We start from the raw sequence: 15,657 nt of genomic DNA on the forward strand, positions 1-15,657 counted from the left end.
ACAGAGATGAAGTAGAAAAACCAATTTCTAATGATATTACGTGAGAAAAACCAATTTCTAATGATATTACGTGAGAAAAACCGAATGCTAAAAGTGTTAGAAAAATAAAACTAATAAAAAACAAATAAAGAATCAATTGCCTAGTCGATTATAATCTTAATGATTAGATTATGTAAAATCAACATTCAATAATAAAAAATATTTATCATCATTATTTTCATATCTATTTCTTGTGTAAAAAAAATTATATTTTTTGAATTATTTATCCAAATCGCTACAACTTTAAAATAAGTATTTCTATAACTAAATCCAAACACAAAATAACTTATTTATAAGCTGCTATTAATAAAAGTCCTTGTACTTTAAACTCTTCTTCCGAAAAAACTTATTTAAGTTATTTATCCAAACTGGACCTAAATAGAAAATGAAGAGCTGCGTTTTGGTCTAGGTAGACAACTTGTGCCTTGATGGCCTCCGTTTGAAATGCCGCTCGTCATCACTAGACTCGTATTCAGAAATCGTGCTGCTCTTCCTGCCTTCATAGTAGCCTTTCGGTGCTGCCTTGAGATGCGCTGAAGATGTGGCAGGGGGACCAGCTGAAGCAGCTTCAGTTGTGGGAAAGGCAGATATCTTCCTCTTCTTGGTCATCTCTTCCTCAGCGGGGAAGCTTATGCGGGAGAAAACACTGGCCTTCTGCTTGCGGTCTGCAGCTGCAGCTGCAGCTGCAGATGATGGTGCAGTTGAGGAGGTTTTGGTCACTGGTTCAGATGACATCCGGGAAGAGGATTCTGACCGGTGGTGGCGATGGTGGTGATGGCCTCTTTCTCGATCACGGTGGTCCCTCTGGTCACGATCATGATCATGGTCACGTTCACATTCCCGTTCCCGTTCGACATGATAGTCAGCTTTTCTCTTGATAGGACGTGGAGGCTCCACCTCTCGTGGAGACCGATCAGGTGACACACGTTCTGCACGGTGACGATGGGGTTGGGGATGGTGGTACTCACTACTTGGAGGTGCTGGAAGTGATTTCTGCATTAAAAAAAGAAACAAAAATTATTGTTTGAAACATGTTCGGTTTTAGTTTTTTTTAATTATTATTATTATTTTGACATTCCTCATATCTCTGACATGACAAGAATGACAAATAACACATTTAACTGCCATAAAACAGACTAACAATATACTAACCCAAATTTGTTTGTTTTATGTTCGAAAAATAAATAATGCAGTACAGACCATGTATTAGTTATTAAAACCATATAGACAAAAATTAGGAATGTTAAATTTTAATCACTATACCCTGCCCTCATTAGTGGACAACAATTATGAACAGAACCCTTACAACCAGGATAAAAGGCACAAATCTAAAGGTATCATGGGTCAAAGAATATCGAAAAACAATAGTCCATAAATGATCACTAAAGAGACTCTGAATCCAGAGAGAGCATATAAATTTAATCACATTACTGTTACCATCCAAGTGCAGCAATGCAACTCTAATCTATTTATACCAATTCCCTTTTAATCAACTTTAAACCAACCGGTGGCTGTTGATTAGAGATATATGGTTTTGAGTGGGCACTGCTCCCTCAACCATATATGACCAACAAGAATAGTATGTAGAACAAGCAAGACTAACTGCTAGGCTGTGTTTGTTTTCAGGGACAAGACACTGAGACAGGAACACGGAGATATAAAATTGTGTTTGACAAATAAGATATGAACAGAGATATTGTGTCCAGGGACACTGAATTAGTGTATTTGTGTCCATCCTGACAGGAAGGACATAGAGACACTAACAAAGGACACAATTTATTTTTTATTTTTCTTTTATTATTCTTGTTAATTTTTTGTAATTATATTTTTTATTATTATATTTTTTTTCTCAAATTTTTTTAATGAAAAAAAATGAGAATAAATTGTATTTTTAAAATTTGTTCTAGTTTATCATCAAACAAAATATAAGAACATAAAATTGTGTCTCCGTCTTTTATGTTTTATTCTTAGTGTCTTGTCTTGTCCTTTTCTCAGAAACAAACGCACCCCTAAAGACTACTATCATCATTTAAGAAGCCAAAACAGTGAATGGCATCATCTAAAGCAATTACTGTTCAAGCTCAAGGTTCAAGTTTCTACCAAAATTTAGTGGGAAAAACCTAGAAAGGTAAATGATGCATACAAGTCCACAGATAAATAAAGGCAAAGTAAGAGAACAAAAAGCATACAGTTTTTGATTTCATAGGAACATCCCCAATACTGCTCGCTTCCCTACCAAAGTCTCGATCTTTGGAGAAATCCCTATTTCATTAAAGAAACAAACTCATTAACAATGATAAACAAACTACAGAAATACCTCGAAAATAACCCACATAAAATTACAAGCAACAAGAACCACAATAACATTGGAAATTTTGGCAACAAAAAATTCATCAGGCAACGTCAATAAAAAATAGATTATCTTGTAAACCAAAGCTATTGCTAAGATTAACATGCGACCCTTGTCCTTTATTAACCCAAGAAAAAGGATAGCCGTACCGCTACAAATCTTAATTATTAGAAAGTAAAATTATGTTAAATCGTAAACAAAACACAGTCAAAATACAGAAGAAATATGCAAAAGATCACATAGACGAGCAATCATGTCTAAAACAGTTATAACCCAGTGGTAACAGACACTTCACTTTTAAGTTTAAATTCCATATATATATATATATATTGAATGACATAGGTGTCAGTTTAAATAAAGTTAACAGTGATCATAACTATTTGTCTCTTCATTGCATAATCTAATTCATTTTTTGGAATATATCCAATGGCATAAATCCCTTATCTAGAACTTCCGCCCTATTTAGAATTTCATTGCTTAGGTTTTTTCCCCTTCATTTTGAGAGTTCCAACAATTATTGAATTCATCATAGAAGATTTTTTCTCTTGTTAAAGAGTCTATTCTTTTTCCAACATTTTTAGAGAAGTCGACAAATTAGGTGGCGCGCATAACTATTTATAGGATATATATTTTTCGATCCAACTATTGGATCACACTAACAAATAATAAAGATCATCTATAACACATTTTACCAAAACCAAACATTAACAAACATGTAATTCAAGACCTCTTTATCTATGTATATTTTGAACAAACATATTACATTATTTTCAAATGCATAAAAGATATAACAAATGATTTTAGATTGACAAAATGTTTTTAAGATGATCTATAATATATAAGTTTCTAATCCAATGGTTGATTTTTTTCAAAAATTACACGAATAAAAAGTTGAACAGTGAATATTTACTTAGATCAACACTGGTGTCAATTATATATATATAAAATGAATCGCCATCCAAGAGTAATTCTGTTTTACCTATCAATCCGTTTCTCATTTTCACGCTTTCTCCAACGATCAGCTTTCCGAGCTTCAAACTCCTCTCTACTCATAACTGGAGGTGGAACATTCATCCCCATGCCATACTCAGCAGCAAGATCCCTAAACAATAATTTAGCTTTCTAAAATAGTAATTATCTAAATATGCAAGACAAATTTTGATAATCAAAAAAGGTACATACCTATGAGGTGGAACAACAGGCATCATGTAACCCTGCATGCCAAATGGATCATGAGGCAGACCACCTGCAAATGGCATGTCCAAGGGGCCCAGGCCATAACCCATCATTTGCATCGGGCCACCATATGGTCCCATAAATCCTTCCATACAAGGTTGCATGCCATTCCAGTATGAATTGTAACCAGGTGCTGGGCCCATTGGCATCATGTAGCTCTCAGCCCCAAGGTCGTGTGGGGTTTTCCACTGAAAATCTGCAAGAGAAAAATAATTTGACATTGTTACAAATAACATAAATAGAGGTTAAAAAAAAGACCTCTGTATTGTACTCCTCCCCCGAATGTTCAAGCAGCAATTCGGTTTGCAAAGTTTAATATAAAGGAGAAGTTACAGATACGTGTCCAGATTTGAACATAAATATATAGATTCGAATGCAGAAGAGTAGATTTACCATTTGCAGGCAAACGGACTTTCTTCCTTTTTTTCTTCTTTCCTGCAAAGTTGAAAGTTGAAACTACAAATGAGATTGTCATCGAAGAAAATAAATTATTACATGTCTTACACACGATGACATGAGCAATCTACATTACCTGCCTCAGCAGGAACCATTTTTTGCTGGACTTCCTCCTCAACCAACTGAGCACTCCCTTGTGAGGCTGGTTCCTTTACACTCATCGACTCATGTGTAGCTTCACTTACATCAGGCATTCTGGGCTTCACTTGCTCTGATGTTTGCAATGGAGCTGGAGCAGAAACTGTTTTTTTAGCATCAACAGTTTCCGGTACATTTGTCATTCCTTCATGAACAAGTGAAACCTTTGGTTCTCCCTTAGACGCAGCCGATGAGGTTGGAGATGGAAGCTTCAGTTGTGGACAACGAGCAGACTCCATATCTGGAAAGGAGGAGAAAACAAATGCAATTTGCATGTTAGTTTCAATAAATTTTTAACCAAATAAAGTCCACGTAAGAGTCACATGATAAATAGTTTCAATAACCTTGAACTTGAAAGGTGCTCCCAGCGTTTTCAGCACTGCTATTGCCTGACTCCAATATACGATTAATAGTATCTCTTAGGGTCTTATTTGGTAAAAGATCATCTGCAAGAATATTTGTTGCACCACATATGCACATGGACTTGGAGATAATATAGTCCCTAATACCTGAAAAGAATTTTCAGAATGATATTTACAAAACTTCATCTGAGATGTTTGTACATCGGGAAGAAATGCTGAGGAGAGATTATATCATCTAAAGCATTCTTTACTTGCTTAATGAAGAATTATAAGCTTAAAAACGTAAGTATTTACTCAAATTCTAAGAACCAGGACTTCTTCAGGAAGACGAAGAAACATACATTTGTCACAAAAGCTTTTAAAACAGCACTTGCTTGTCAGCACAGCATCTTTCATCACATCATTGCACAAGGGGCAGTGGAGCTCAGGTGGTAGATCCCCAACAGAACGTGTGGTTGAAGGTAAACCTTCTATTTCTTTCTCAAAAGCAGCCCTGTTTAGCAGGATTAGGTGAGAAATACAATATTAGTCCTACATATGACAGAATGGAGAAGAAGAACCAACATGTACTCACTCATTTGGCTTCAATACAGCTACTGAACCATTTGGTAGTGCATAGGAACCTTGTGGGTTCACCATCAGCATGGATCTCGGAATACCAGTAGGTTGTTTAACTCTCTTGATGTCATAATTTGGATCACCGTTTGTAGGGCAGTGCTGAATAAAATGGCCTACAAAAAAAGTTTAATAAGTAAGCTAAGCATAACCGACAATGCCATCCAGCAATTTAAGCAGATTTAGAGCCCCTTTTTTCTCCCTGATAATAATAAGAGTCTAGGAAATACCAGGAACCTTGCACCTGTGACATACATAGCCTTGGGGAGGTGTTTTCCGCTCCAGTCCTGCTCAGTAAGTGAATAAGCATTAGAACAGCAATATCAAAATCTGTATTCAAAGCAGGCAGTGACTCAAACTTGTATAGAATAGGAAGAGGAGACTCACCAAAACCACGACCACCCCCCATCCGTCCACCCATACCTCTTCCAAAACCTCTACCAGCACCAAAGTCCGATCCTTGACTGCATGCCAAAAGGAAACTTTAGATATGGCAAAGTCTAGAGTGACAATGATTTCACCAAAACAAAGCACATTTGGTATGTGAAATGAAATTTTCTGCAGAAATCCTTATGCAGGAATGATGGTAAATAAGAAACAACTGCTCCTCTAGTACAGGTGCTGATTTCAGAATGAGCAATCCTTTCCACCAGAGATTATTGACCATATTATTGCAGGTGAAAAAGAATACGAAGTTACTTATTAGTAATTCATATTCATATTTACAGTCATCATCCCTTTTTATGCTGATTCCAAGAATAAAGAAAGACAACTAAAGGAAAGTAGATAGTTTACTCACCGTTGCCAATCCAAGGCAGGAGTATCAATCAAAGCCTTTATCTTACTTTCTTCATCAGCTTTGTTGGTTGGAGGAGCTTCAGGAATCAAGTTGCTTGATTGAATGGGTGGTACATCAGGAATTGCATACAAATCATTTCCAAATTCATCCCAATCTGAATCTTCTGGCTGTCATATTATGAGAAGGTAAATAAAATAGGAATGAAGTGGAATTGTTTATTAAATAAAAGCAAAAAGGGACTTACATATTTTACAGCAGATGCATCTTCAGCTGGTAAGCTGCTGTTTTCTGGTTCGGCTTCCATAGCCATATTTTCCACCTTTTTTTGCCTGCAAAAGCCAAGAAAAGTAGCAACTCAACACAGAATTTTTCTCACAAATCAAAAGGGTAGTTTCTTGGGAAAACTGTGTGACTACAACGTGAAGTATCAAGATGAGAATAGCAAGCCCATGACTGCCCATTTCAAGAACCAACATGCATGATGCATGACAATAGTCCAAAAACCAACAACAGTAATAAGATTAAAGGTTAGAGATAATACTCTAGTTCAGTAACAATTGGTAAACGTGGCCGACCAGGAACCCGACGAATTAACACTGAGGTATTTTTAGGAATCAGCATTGCTTCATCAAGATATTCTGAAATTCCAAAGAGACAGAGCAGCTATAAAACACTGAATATGCCATTCATCAAGGCAATTATATATATTAACTACCATGCTCCAAATCCTGCAAGGTTTGGGCGCTTGTAATTCCTACAACTAGCTTACAACCTCACTGGAACTCAAATTCTCAACACCCTGGCCTACATTCTAAGCATTTTAACTTTGAGGATTTCCTTTTCTCTCGTTGTCTTTTTGTTTGATTTTTGCAATAGAAGAGGTGGAGGCTAATGTTAGTCAAATAAAAAACACTACAAAAACCAAGAATTTCATCGTAAAGTGATTCTCATGTACTGACAGTGTAATCTTATATATTTATTAACCAATAGAATTCATGAGAATTGCCTATTTAACTGTCAATCACAACACAACAATTCCCTGATTTTTATTGGACATCAGTGTAAAACAACACTGTCAGTGCATGAAAATAAAACATCAAACTCAACTTCAACACCATGAACTCCTGAAAGCCAAGACTAGCAAAAATGTTTACTTTGAGAGGAACATGATAAACAGAGAGTTTAACCACGAAAGCCCTTCTCAAAGGCAAAGAGAATGCAATAGTTCCATATTTTAATTTTACAATTAACCCCCCAAACTCATGGTATCGCCACCCAAACAGCTATCTGAATGAGAATAACAATAGTTTTAATTAAAAAGTCTCAGAACCAACCTTCATTGGTCTGGGCGTTGGTTACCACGAGATCAAAATCAGTACCCCTGCCTAAATGCTTGGATTCAAATATTTTTTCTTTCAATGTACCAACAGAGATGAAAGGACCGTCCATGGGAATTGAATCATAATCTCTTGCACTCTTAAATTTATAATACACCGCCATGGTATATTTATTCTTTCTATTTTAAAAAAAATTAAGATCAATGATAACAAAAATAAACGATGAATTAAAAGGGCCTATGAAATTCCAAAACTAGAATGGCCCTTGATAATAAAGAAATCAAAACAAAACACAGTACAATACTATATCCAAAGCTCTATTTCTTTTTTCTTCTTTTCTCTGTTTTTGTCCTCCACTTGCAAATTACTAGGGTTAAGATCGATCAAATCAAACCCACAAGGCCGAGGCTGAGGCTGAGAGCACCAACACTACTAGAATTCTCTTCTGCCAGCAAAAATCAACGCGGAATCTTGAACTTCTTCACAAAATTCCGTTACGCATTCAGAATCTCCGCTAATTCAGATTCCGTTGCCGCTGCTCTCAATGAAAACCATCACAAATCAGAGTATTCCGAATACGACCGATCCAAGAGAAGAATCTCCGTCGAAGCCCTCTATGGAAACAGAAACCACCGTGGCACCGGCACAGCGACAGTTAGGAGCTGAGCGATGCAATCGTCGAATCGATAGCAGGAAGAACAGCAACAATTTCCGACGGTCGCGCTTCGACAACCGACCCAAGTCGGGGAAGAACGTGAAGGAGGCGAAACTGCTAACTCGGATTTGGACGAGCCTCTGCGATCGAAACTCTCGAATGAGAGAATCACGAACAACTTCGCGTGCGGTTGCAGAGCTGGAATCGGAGATCGATGGTGGAGGATTGAAGGAGAAAAATCAGTGGTTAGAGAGATTGGAACAGCTTGGAAAAGGGGAAGGGGAGAATGATTAATTAGGGTTAGGGTTGGGAAAGGTTTGGCTTTGGGGTGTGGAAAGAGAAGAGCATAATCAAGTGTAGAAAGAATGCAAGGAGACGAAAGAAAAGCAATTTGGGATGGAAATTTTGGGGATTTCTGAGACAAAGGCCGAGAAATCGCGTGGCTTGAATTTGAGGTTAGAGAAAATTGTTTTATTATTATAGTATAGTACGCTCTTTCCGTCTATCCACTCTAACATGGACTATGGAATGGATCCTCTAATTTATAGTATAGGAAGCGGTTCTGGTATGCGGTGTACGAAGCAGAACGTGATGTTCCATTAATATCGGTCCACAGAGATATGATATAAATTATGTGAATGGTCAAGATTGTGATACGGTATTTTGAGTGTACAAGAAGATTAGAAGCTCACGATAAGTTTGCAAGAAGTTTATTATAATTTATTTTGATATAGCAAACATAAATTATTTTAACACAAATTTATTTTTTATCAAAATCAAGTTTACAAAATTAATTCTATACAAACTCCTATTTATAAACTGTAATCCAAACACATATTTAATAGTTAAGAGGTAGAATTCTGCTAAGGAGTCAATAAAATATTTATATAATATATATAATAGACTATATGAGTTAAAAAATAAACATTATCTATACTATCCAGAATAACCAGAGTATTAGGGATAATAAATATTTCATCCCAAAAATTTAAGCTAATTTTGGAATTCACCAAGAATCAAACTTTTGACCTTTTAAATCTAAAACTCTAATACCATGTCATGATACCACTCATTCCAAAAGTTTTAGCTGATAAAAAAAGATAATATCGGACATCCTTAAACCTTTATTGTATATCTTGTACAAATATTCTATTAACTCCCTATACTTTTTCTAAAAAACATATATATATATACTGACAAAAAAAATTAGCTGTTTCAAGACGTAGTCTTTAAGCGGAGCTATTTTGTTGGATTAACCATTTTTTATATGTGTGGAATGAAATTTTGTTTTTTGTTAGTAAAAAACAAGTATATACACGCTGACAATTTTATTTATAAAGAACAATTTTTTTTATAAGAAAAAAAATCAGGTGAGGTCAATCCAAATTTAATTTTAATTTTGGTTGGACTCTACCCATATAATTTTGTTTTATTTTTTTTGTTTCTAAAATATATATTTAAATAATATATATTAGTAATTCTTTTCTAATGGTACTTGATATATAAATTTTTTTTTATTGTATATTTGTATAATTTGTAAAAAGAAAGAGTGATATTATTAAAACAGAGGTGATAATATACTTTTTTTTAATTTAATTTAATAATTTAACACGTAAAAATTTATTAAAAATAATTTAACAATTAGGCAAAATATCATCAATCATAATTAATTAAAAATTGTTGTCCATGTCATATGCATAAATTTTTCTCTATCCTTACTGTCTTCTATCTTTTTTTATTATTTTATTCTTAATATTTAGATTAAATTTTAATTTAATTTCTAACCTTTTTAAATATTTTATTTTAATTTTAAAGAATTTTAAACAAATTTAATAATATCAAGCTCTTAAATTTGATATAAATAATAAATAGAATAAACGACATAGATATTAATAGTATTATTAATTATGTCATATATTTTTAATTTTACATATTGGAAAAACTTATTCAAAACTTTCTTATAATATTTTTTTCCCTTCTTCCTCTCCTACAAAAATTTTAAATCCTAGCAATCATCAACCCTCCAAAATCAACTAAATTTATAAATATGAAACTTGTCACATATAAAAGTACACTTAAAAAAATTTATTTTGTTTATTTGTACAATTATTATATTATAAAAATAAATAACGGTGCTTTTTTCTCAATATTTTTATTTTGTCACAAATTATTCTAATATTATTTTTGTTTCAAATTTGTATTTAATTACTGTTTAATTATATTTTAAGCTTTTCGTTACATCTTTAAAGGTTGAGATTATTAATAATGGAGAGATGAACGGTTAATTTACTGTTACCAATAATACAATTTGTTATGTTATATGATATTAATATCTAGAAATATAATTAAAATAATTCTTAAATAAAATATATTAAAATTACTATTAAAATTAAACCAAATATGACACAAATATTAAGGATAAAAATATATTTATCATTAAGTATTTTTTTATTAAATTGTGTTAGTGATATTTAAAAGAAACATATATAAAATGCAAAATTTGTGTTTTTCTATTGAAATTGACTAAAAAATAAAAAATTAGTAATAGAAATTAAGTTAAATTGTGTTCATGAATGGCCTGGGTTTAGATTTTTCTATCCATGTACTTAAGTATTGTCGGTTTCTCGGAAGAAATATAAGATTAATAATTAAATGTGAATTTTCAAAAATATGTGAAAATATATGAATAGATTTGTGTGAATAATTCTTTGGCGCAAGAGTCAAATTATTGTTGACTTTAGCAGCTTCACTTTTAAGCCAAGATCCAATGAAATTGGTAATTATGTCAATACACTCATATAATATAATGACGAACATTTTTGCTATTTCATAATTTACTATAGGTTAAAAGCACTCTTAACAATCTAATAGTACCATAGAACATTATATTTCACTTTTTGTCACCTGATAATTTTTTTATAGTATATTATGTAAAATCTTTTCACACGTTTTTTTTAATATCTCATTTAAAAATAATATCAAATTTCTTTAAAACAAATAAATTAGTAAAATAAAAAAGTAAAATCATTATTATATCAAGAGTTATATATTTATATTAGAGAATTATCAAAATTTATTATTTTTCACATCAATTAGCAATTAATATTTAAAAACGTGGATTAAAATATATTTTTAAATTATTAAACTAAAGAAATTAGATTGATCACTAAAAATAATGGACAAAAACAATAAATTTTAATAGTCATCTAACATTCCAGATATAGTATTCTAGCATCAAATATGTTAGACATACACTAGTTTTTATGGGTCTCTGTTTTCAACATTATTTTTGAAAAGTATTATATCATCTAGGGATGGCAACGGGGGAGGGTGAGGGATACCTTCTCGCTTCTCGTCCCCACCCCAAAATTTACTCTTCGTTTCCGCCCCAATCTCCACCATGGAAGAATATAACCCCATCTCCACTCCCCCGCGGATCTCCATTCCTCGCGGGGGTGATGAGAAGAATTCGTTGTCGATCTAGAATTTCTCAAAATAGAATATGTTCGTTGTAAGTATAGCCTAAACCAACAAACAATCCTCTCAATCAAAGTTTAGTATTTTCAATTCAAAACATATAAACCGAGAGTCTTACAACTTCAGGTCGTTCTCCCTAAGATGCAATCGAAGTGTTACTTCCTTGGTTGTTGTGCAAAAAGGAGTTTTTAAGTAAGAAATGAAAGATTAAAAGAACTAAGCAATAAAAGAACTAAGAGATAAGCAAAATTGTGAATTAATGCAAGTAAAGGGAAGCAAGATCAAAACTAAATGAAAATGCTATAAATGCAAGAAGAGTCTTGACTTGGGAATGAAGATTCAAGGAATCCCATCATTGTTATAACCACGACTATGGTAATTATGATGAGTCAATCTCGCCTAGTCAACCCCAACTATCGAGGAGTAAGTCAAGCAAGCATAATTGACCTTAATCCATAAGTCCTAGCTAACTTACCAAACTAGTTAATAAAAAGCTAGCGTCAATGGAAACAAGAGTCAACTAACTACCCAAGAATTACCACTAAATGTCGGACATTATGACTATAGTATCCTAGGAACTCAAACCACAAGCCAAGGTGGAAAAATCTACTCAAATTCTAAAGTTGGCATTTTCACAAACACCTTGTGTGCATAAAAATAAAACATGAAAAATTGCAAAGTAAAATGAAAAACTATAACTAACTATCAATAAAACCAAACATAAACAAGCAATCAAACATAAAGGCATCATGAAACATAAAATTCATTGATCAAAACTTCAAGAAACACAAAATTGCAATTATAAACAAGTAACTTGAACCAAAGCAATTGAAAGTAAAAGTGCTATAGTTAAAGGTGAAATTGAGAGTACTTACAATGAAAGGAGTAAAATCAAAGATCAAAACTTCTATAAAATGCTACAATGGAGATGGAAATTAAACCCTAAGAGAGCATTTTCTACTCTACTCCTACTCCTACTCCTAATGCATTTTCTACCTAATCTAACTTAATGAAAGCCTTCCTTATTCATATGTGTTGAATTCCCTTTATATAGCACTCCAAAATCAGCATCCAAGCCTTCCAAAATGGGCCAAAAGCCCTCAGAAAACGCATAGCACGCGTTTCATTAAAAAAAAAATTACGTGCAGGGACCTGTGCGGACGCACACACACTTGACTGAATGTTGACTTATGCGTACGCACGCTGGCTTGTGCGTACGCACACTTGGCTGAGCGTGCATACGCACATTTGGCTGATTCGATCTTGTGCGTACGCACGCTTGCTTGTGCGCACGCACACCTTGCTGTGTGTGCTTTTCCTTGTTTTCTTCATGTGTTCTCCCTTCTACATGCCTTCTTTCACTTTTACTTAGCCAATCTTGCCAAAATGATCTGAAATCACTCACAAAACATATCACAACATCGAATGGCATAAACGTGGAATTAAATTACTCGATTTAAGCACAAAAATGCATGTTTTCACATTTAAGTCCAAATTAGGGATCAAACACAAAAGTATGCATTTTGGTGCTTAAGTGTGAGTTCATGTGCTAGAATCCATCCAAATTGAGTCAAAATATATCATCAAATATGGACTCATCAATTCCCCCACACTTAGATAATAGCATGTCCTCATGCTTAACCAACAAGATAACAATCAAGATGGGTAATCAACTTATTAAATGCAACTACTTATATGCATGCAAGTATATTATATACTATCTATATATATATATCTATCTATGTATCCTATTAGTTTGGTGAAAACAGACATTCAAATTTCCAAACAAGTATAGACAAATAGGGCAAGGCAAGAAAATAATCCAATGGATCCAAAATCTAAAGAATTGATTTGACTCATCAAAAATGAAGCAACTTGCAAGAATACATGATAAGAGACATGGAAATATAGAGTTGAGTAATTGAACTCTCACTAGGTGTGTATACACTCTAATCACTCGGTGTCTAAAGGTTTAATCACTCAAATCTCTTCCTAATCATGCTTTCAAGGAATTGTTTTTCATCTAACAATCAACAACAAGTGATGCATGAGTCAATTATCATGAGGACTTCGTATGGTTGTAATGGGGTTAGGATAATGGTGGGATGGATATGGTTAAGTGGACTAAATTGATTGAATCCTTGATTAGTTTAAGTATCCAACTCAACCTATATCAACCAAATCAAAATAAAATGCAATCCTAACCTTCCATCATTTCTTTTCACAAACATTCATGTATGTTTTATCATCTACATCACATATGCATTCCTTATTCACCTTTCTTTTATTAGGGACAACCTTTGTTCCCTTTTTTTTTTTTTGAAAATAAATGCATATGGTTTAATAGTCCATACATGAATGTTCCCATTTTCCAAAATTTTCAATGAATACCCAAAACAAATGTTTTCATTCACTACCAATATTTTCCAATATTTTCTTCACACTTAAATGACACACACTCCTCAACCTAAGCTAATCAAGGATACAATCCAAGGTAAATTCATGGTTTTTCGCTTAAGGTTGTGATGTGGTGATATTAGAAACAATGGGATAATTAAGGCTCAAAGGGGTTAACAATGGTAGATGTGAGGGTATGGCTATATGGGTAAGTAAGTTTAATTCAAAAATGGCTTCAATCATGCTCAATGCAATTCAAGACATCAATCATTGAAAATAGAGAATCAATCAAAACCAAGATTACAATCATAGAAGAGATATATCACACAATGAACAAAATTAGTGGTTAAAAATTGTAACCACTCAATATAAGCCCAAAAATTCACAAGGTATTTTGTTCTTTCTCTCTTCTATGTTCCAAAATAACCATTCGAGGAAGTTTGAAAAATAATTTTTTTTCAAGTCAATTCAATAGAATGCCCTTGAGATAAATTTCTTGGAAATCCTTGTTATTTTTCACCAAAATTTTTTCCTATATGTATGTATGTTGTGATGGATGCAATTTTAAAATCTTTCCTAGTTCTATTTCTAATTTTCAACATTGCAAAAAATTAACATGAACAATTAGGACAAAATTGAACTAGGTGCTATACTATTCACATAATCCAATCACAACTTTTATCTATAAAATATATACTAAAAAAATATATATACTACGAAAAAGATGCAAAAATACAACATGCAATAACTATGGATGAACTAAGATGTATACATACATACATACATACATACATACATACATATATATATATATATATATATATATATATATATATATATATATATATATATATGAAGTGCAATGCAACAATAAAAAACACTCCAAATATCTATGAGAAACCTAATAAAAAGAAACAAAAATAAAGTGCAAAGTGTTCGGAAAAGAAAGTTTACGCCCCGAAATGACGAATCCTAAATAAAGTGCAAAGTGTTCGGACAAGAAAGTTTACGCCCCGAAATGACGAATCCTCCCCCACACTTAAGCGTTGCACGGTCCTCCGTGCACAAACACAATCCGGGGAGAATGTCTCTCAAGAGCTCCACCTTCATTTGGCGGATGCGGGGGCTTGGGTTGTCTGGAAATCGCCAAGTCCAATGTATTCTCGGCATCTCCATCCTTAGCTTCCTCCTCCTCTCCCAACTCCTTGCCTCCACGTCTCATTCTCAAAAAGAATGGAGAAAGTATAATTAGAATCATAGGGCAAGTAACACAAAAGGGTAAAGGAGGGAGCAAATAAGCATCTAATTGAGGAAGTTTGCATAGTGGTGTAGAATACACACAACGGCCAGTTAAAGTGGCATCTACACAATCAAAAAGTAAGAATGAGTTCCTCAATTAAATGACCTAAGATGCAACTAAGAGATGAGCATCAATTAAAACACAAGCAAGCTTAGGCAATTGCAACAAGAGTGAATTGAATGTGGAAATTATTGGATATTGAAGTTGTGCAAGTGAAAGAGCAAGATTAATAAAGTAGCACAACAAACAATAACCAATGCAATGATGAAGAGAAACTACCTATTCATCCTTAAGAATAAGGCAATAATCACATGGGAAGGTGCTTACTACAAAAAGTTGACAAACTTGATAGATTCAAGTTAAGTTAACTCAAACAAATGCAAAGCATTAACAAGGAGCAAATACCTTGTGATGTGATTATATTGACTTAAAGACCATGATGAAACGAGCAATTCCATTCAATTCACTAAATTCAATATGTACTTGTTAAAAATTT

At 33.4% G+C, this 15,657-nt stretch overlaps 1 protein-coding gene across 1 annotated transcript; it reads right to left on the reverse strand.

The window, feature by feature from the left end:
- Window positions 1–226: 226 nt before the first annotated feature.
- Window positions 227–8,627, reverse strand: LOC112772975 (E3 ubiquitin ligase PARAQUAT TOLERANCE 3). Its single transcript, XM_025818006.2, has 15 exons — window positions 7,330–8,627; window positions 6,537–6,633; window positions 6,240–6,324; window positions 5,996–6,162; window positions 5,584–5,660; window positions 5,427–5,483; window positions 5,156–5,312; window positions 4,923–5,074; window positions 4,564–4,728; window positions 4,158–4,460; window positions 4,019–4,060; window positions 3,572–3,821; window positions 3,369–3,491; window positions 2,229–2,301; window positions 227–1,032 (listed from the first exon to the last, which is right to left on the reverse strand). The coding sequence occupies exons 1-15, from the start codon at window positions 7,493–7,495 to the stop codon at window positions 445–447; spliced, it is 2,502 nt and encodes an 833-aa protein (XP_025673791.1). The 5' UTR covers window positions 7,496–8,627; the 3' UTR covers window positions 227–444.
- Window positions 8,628–15,657: the final 7,030 nt, after the last annotated feature.

This window comes from Arachis hypogaea, chromosome 18 (genome assembly GCF_003086295.3).
Source record: "Arachis hypogaea cultivar Tifrunner chromosome 18, arahy.Tifrunner.gnm2.J5K5, whole genome shotgun sequence".
NCBI lineage: Eukaryota > Viridiplantae > Streptophyta > Magnoliopsida > Fabales > Fabaceae > Arachis > Arachis hypogaea.

Bases quoted from the DNA above. Each gene is read 5' to 3' on its own strand.
- LOC112772975 (XM_025818006.2), bottom strand. From the start codon at position 7,495: ATGGCGGTGTATTATAAATTTAAGAGTGCAAGAGATTATGATTCAATT. The intron at 5,484-5,583 runs GTGAGTCTCCTC...CTTACTGAGCAG, and splicing joins GGGGGGTGGTCGTGGTTTTG to GACTGGAGCGGAAAACACCT. The intron at 4,729-4,922 runs GTATGTTTCTTC...AATTCTTTTCAG, and splicing joins TAAAAGCTTTTGTGACAAAT to GTATTAGGGACTATATTATC.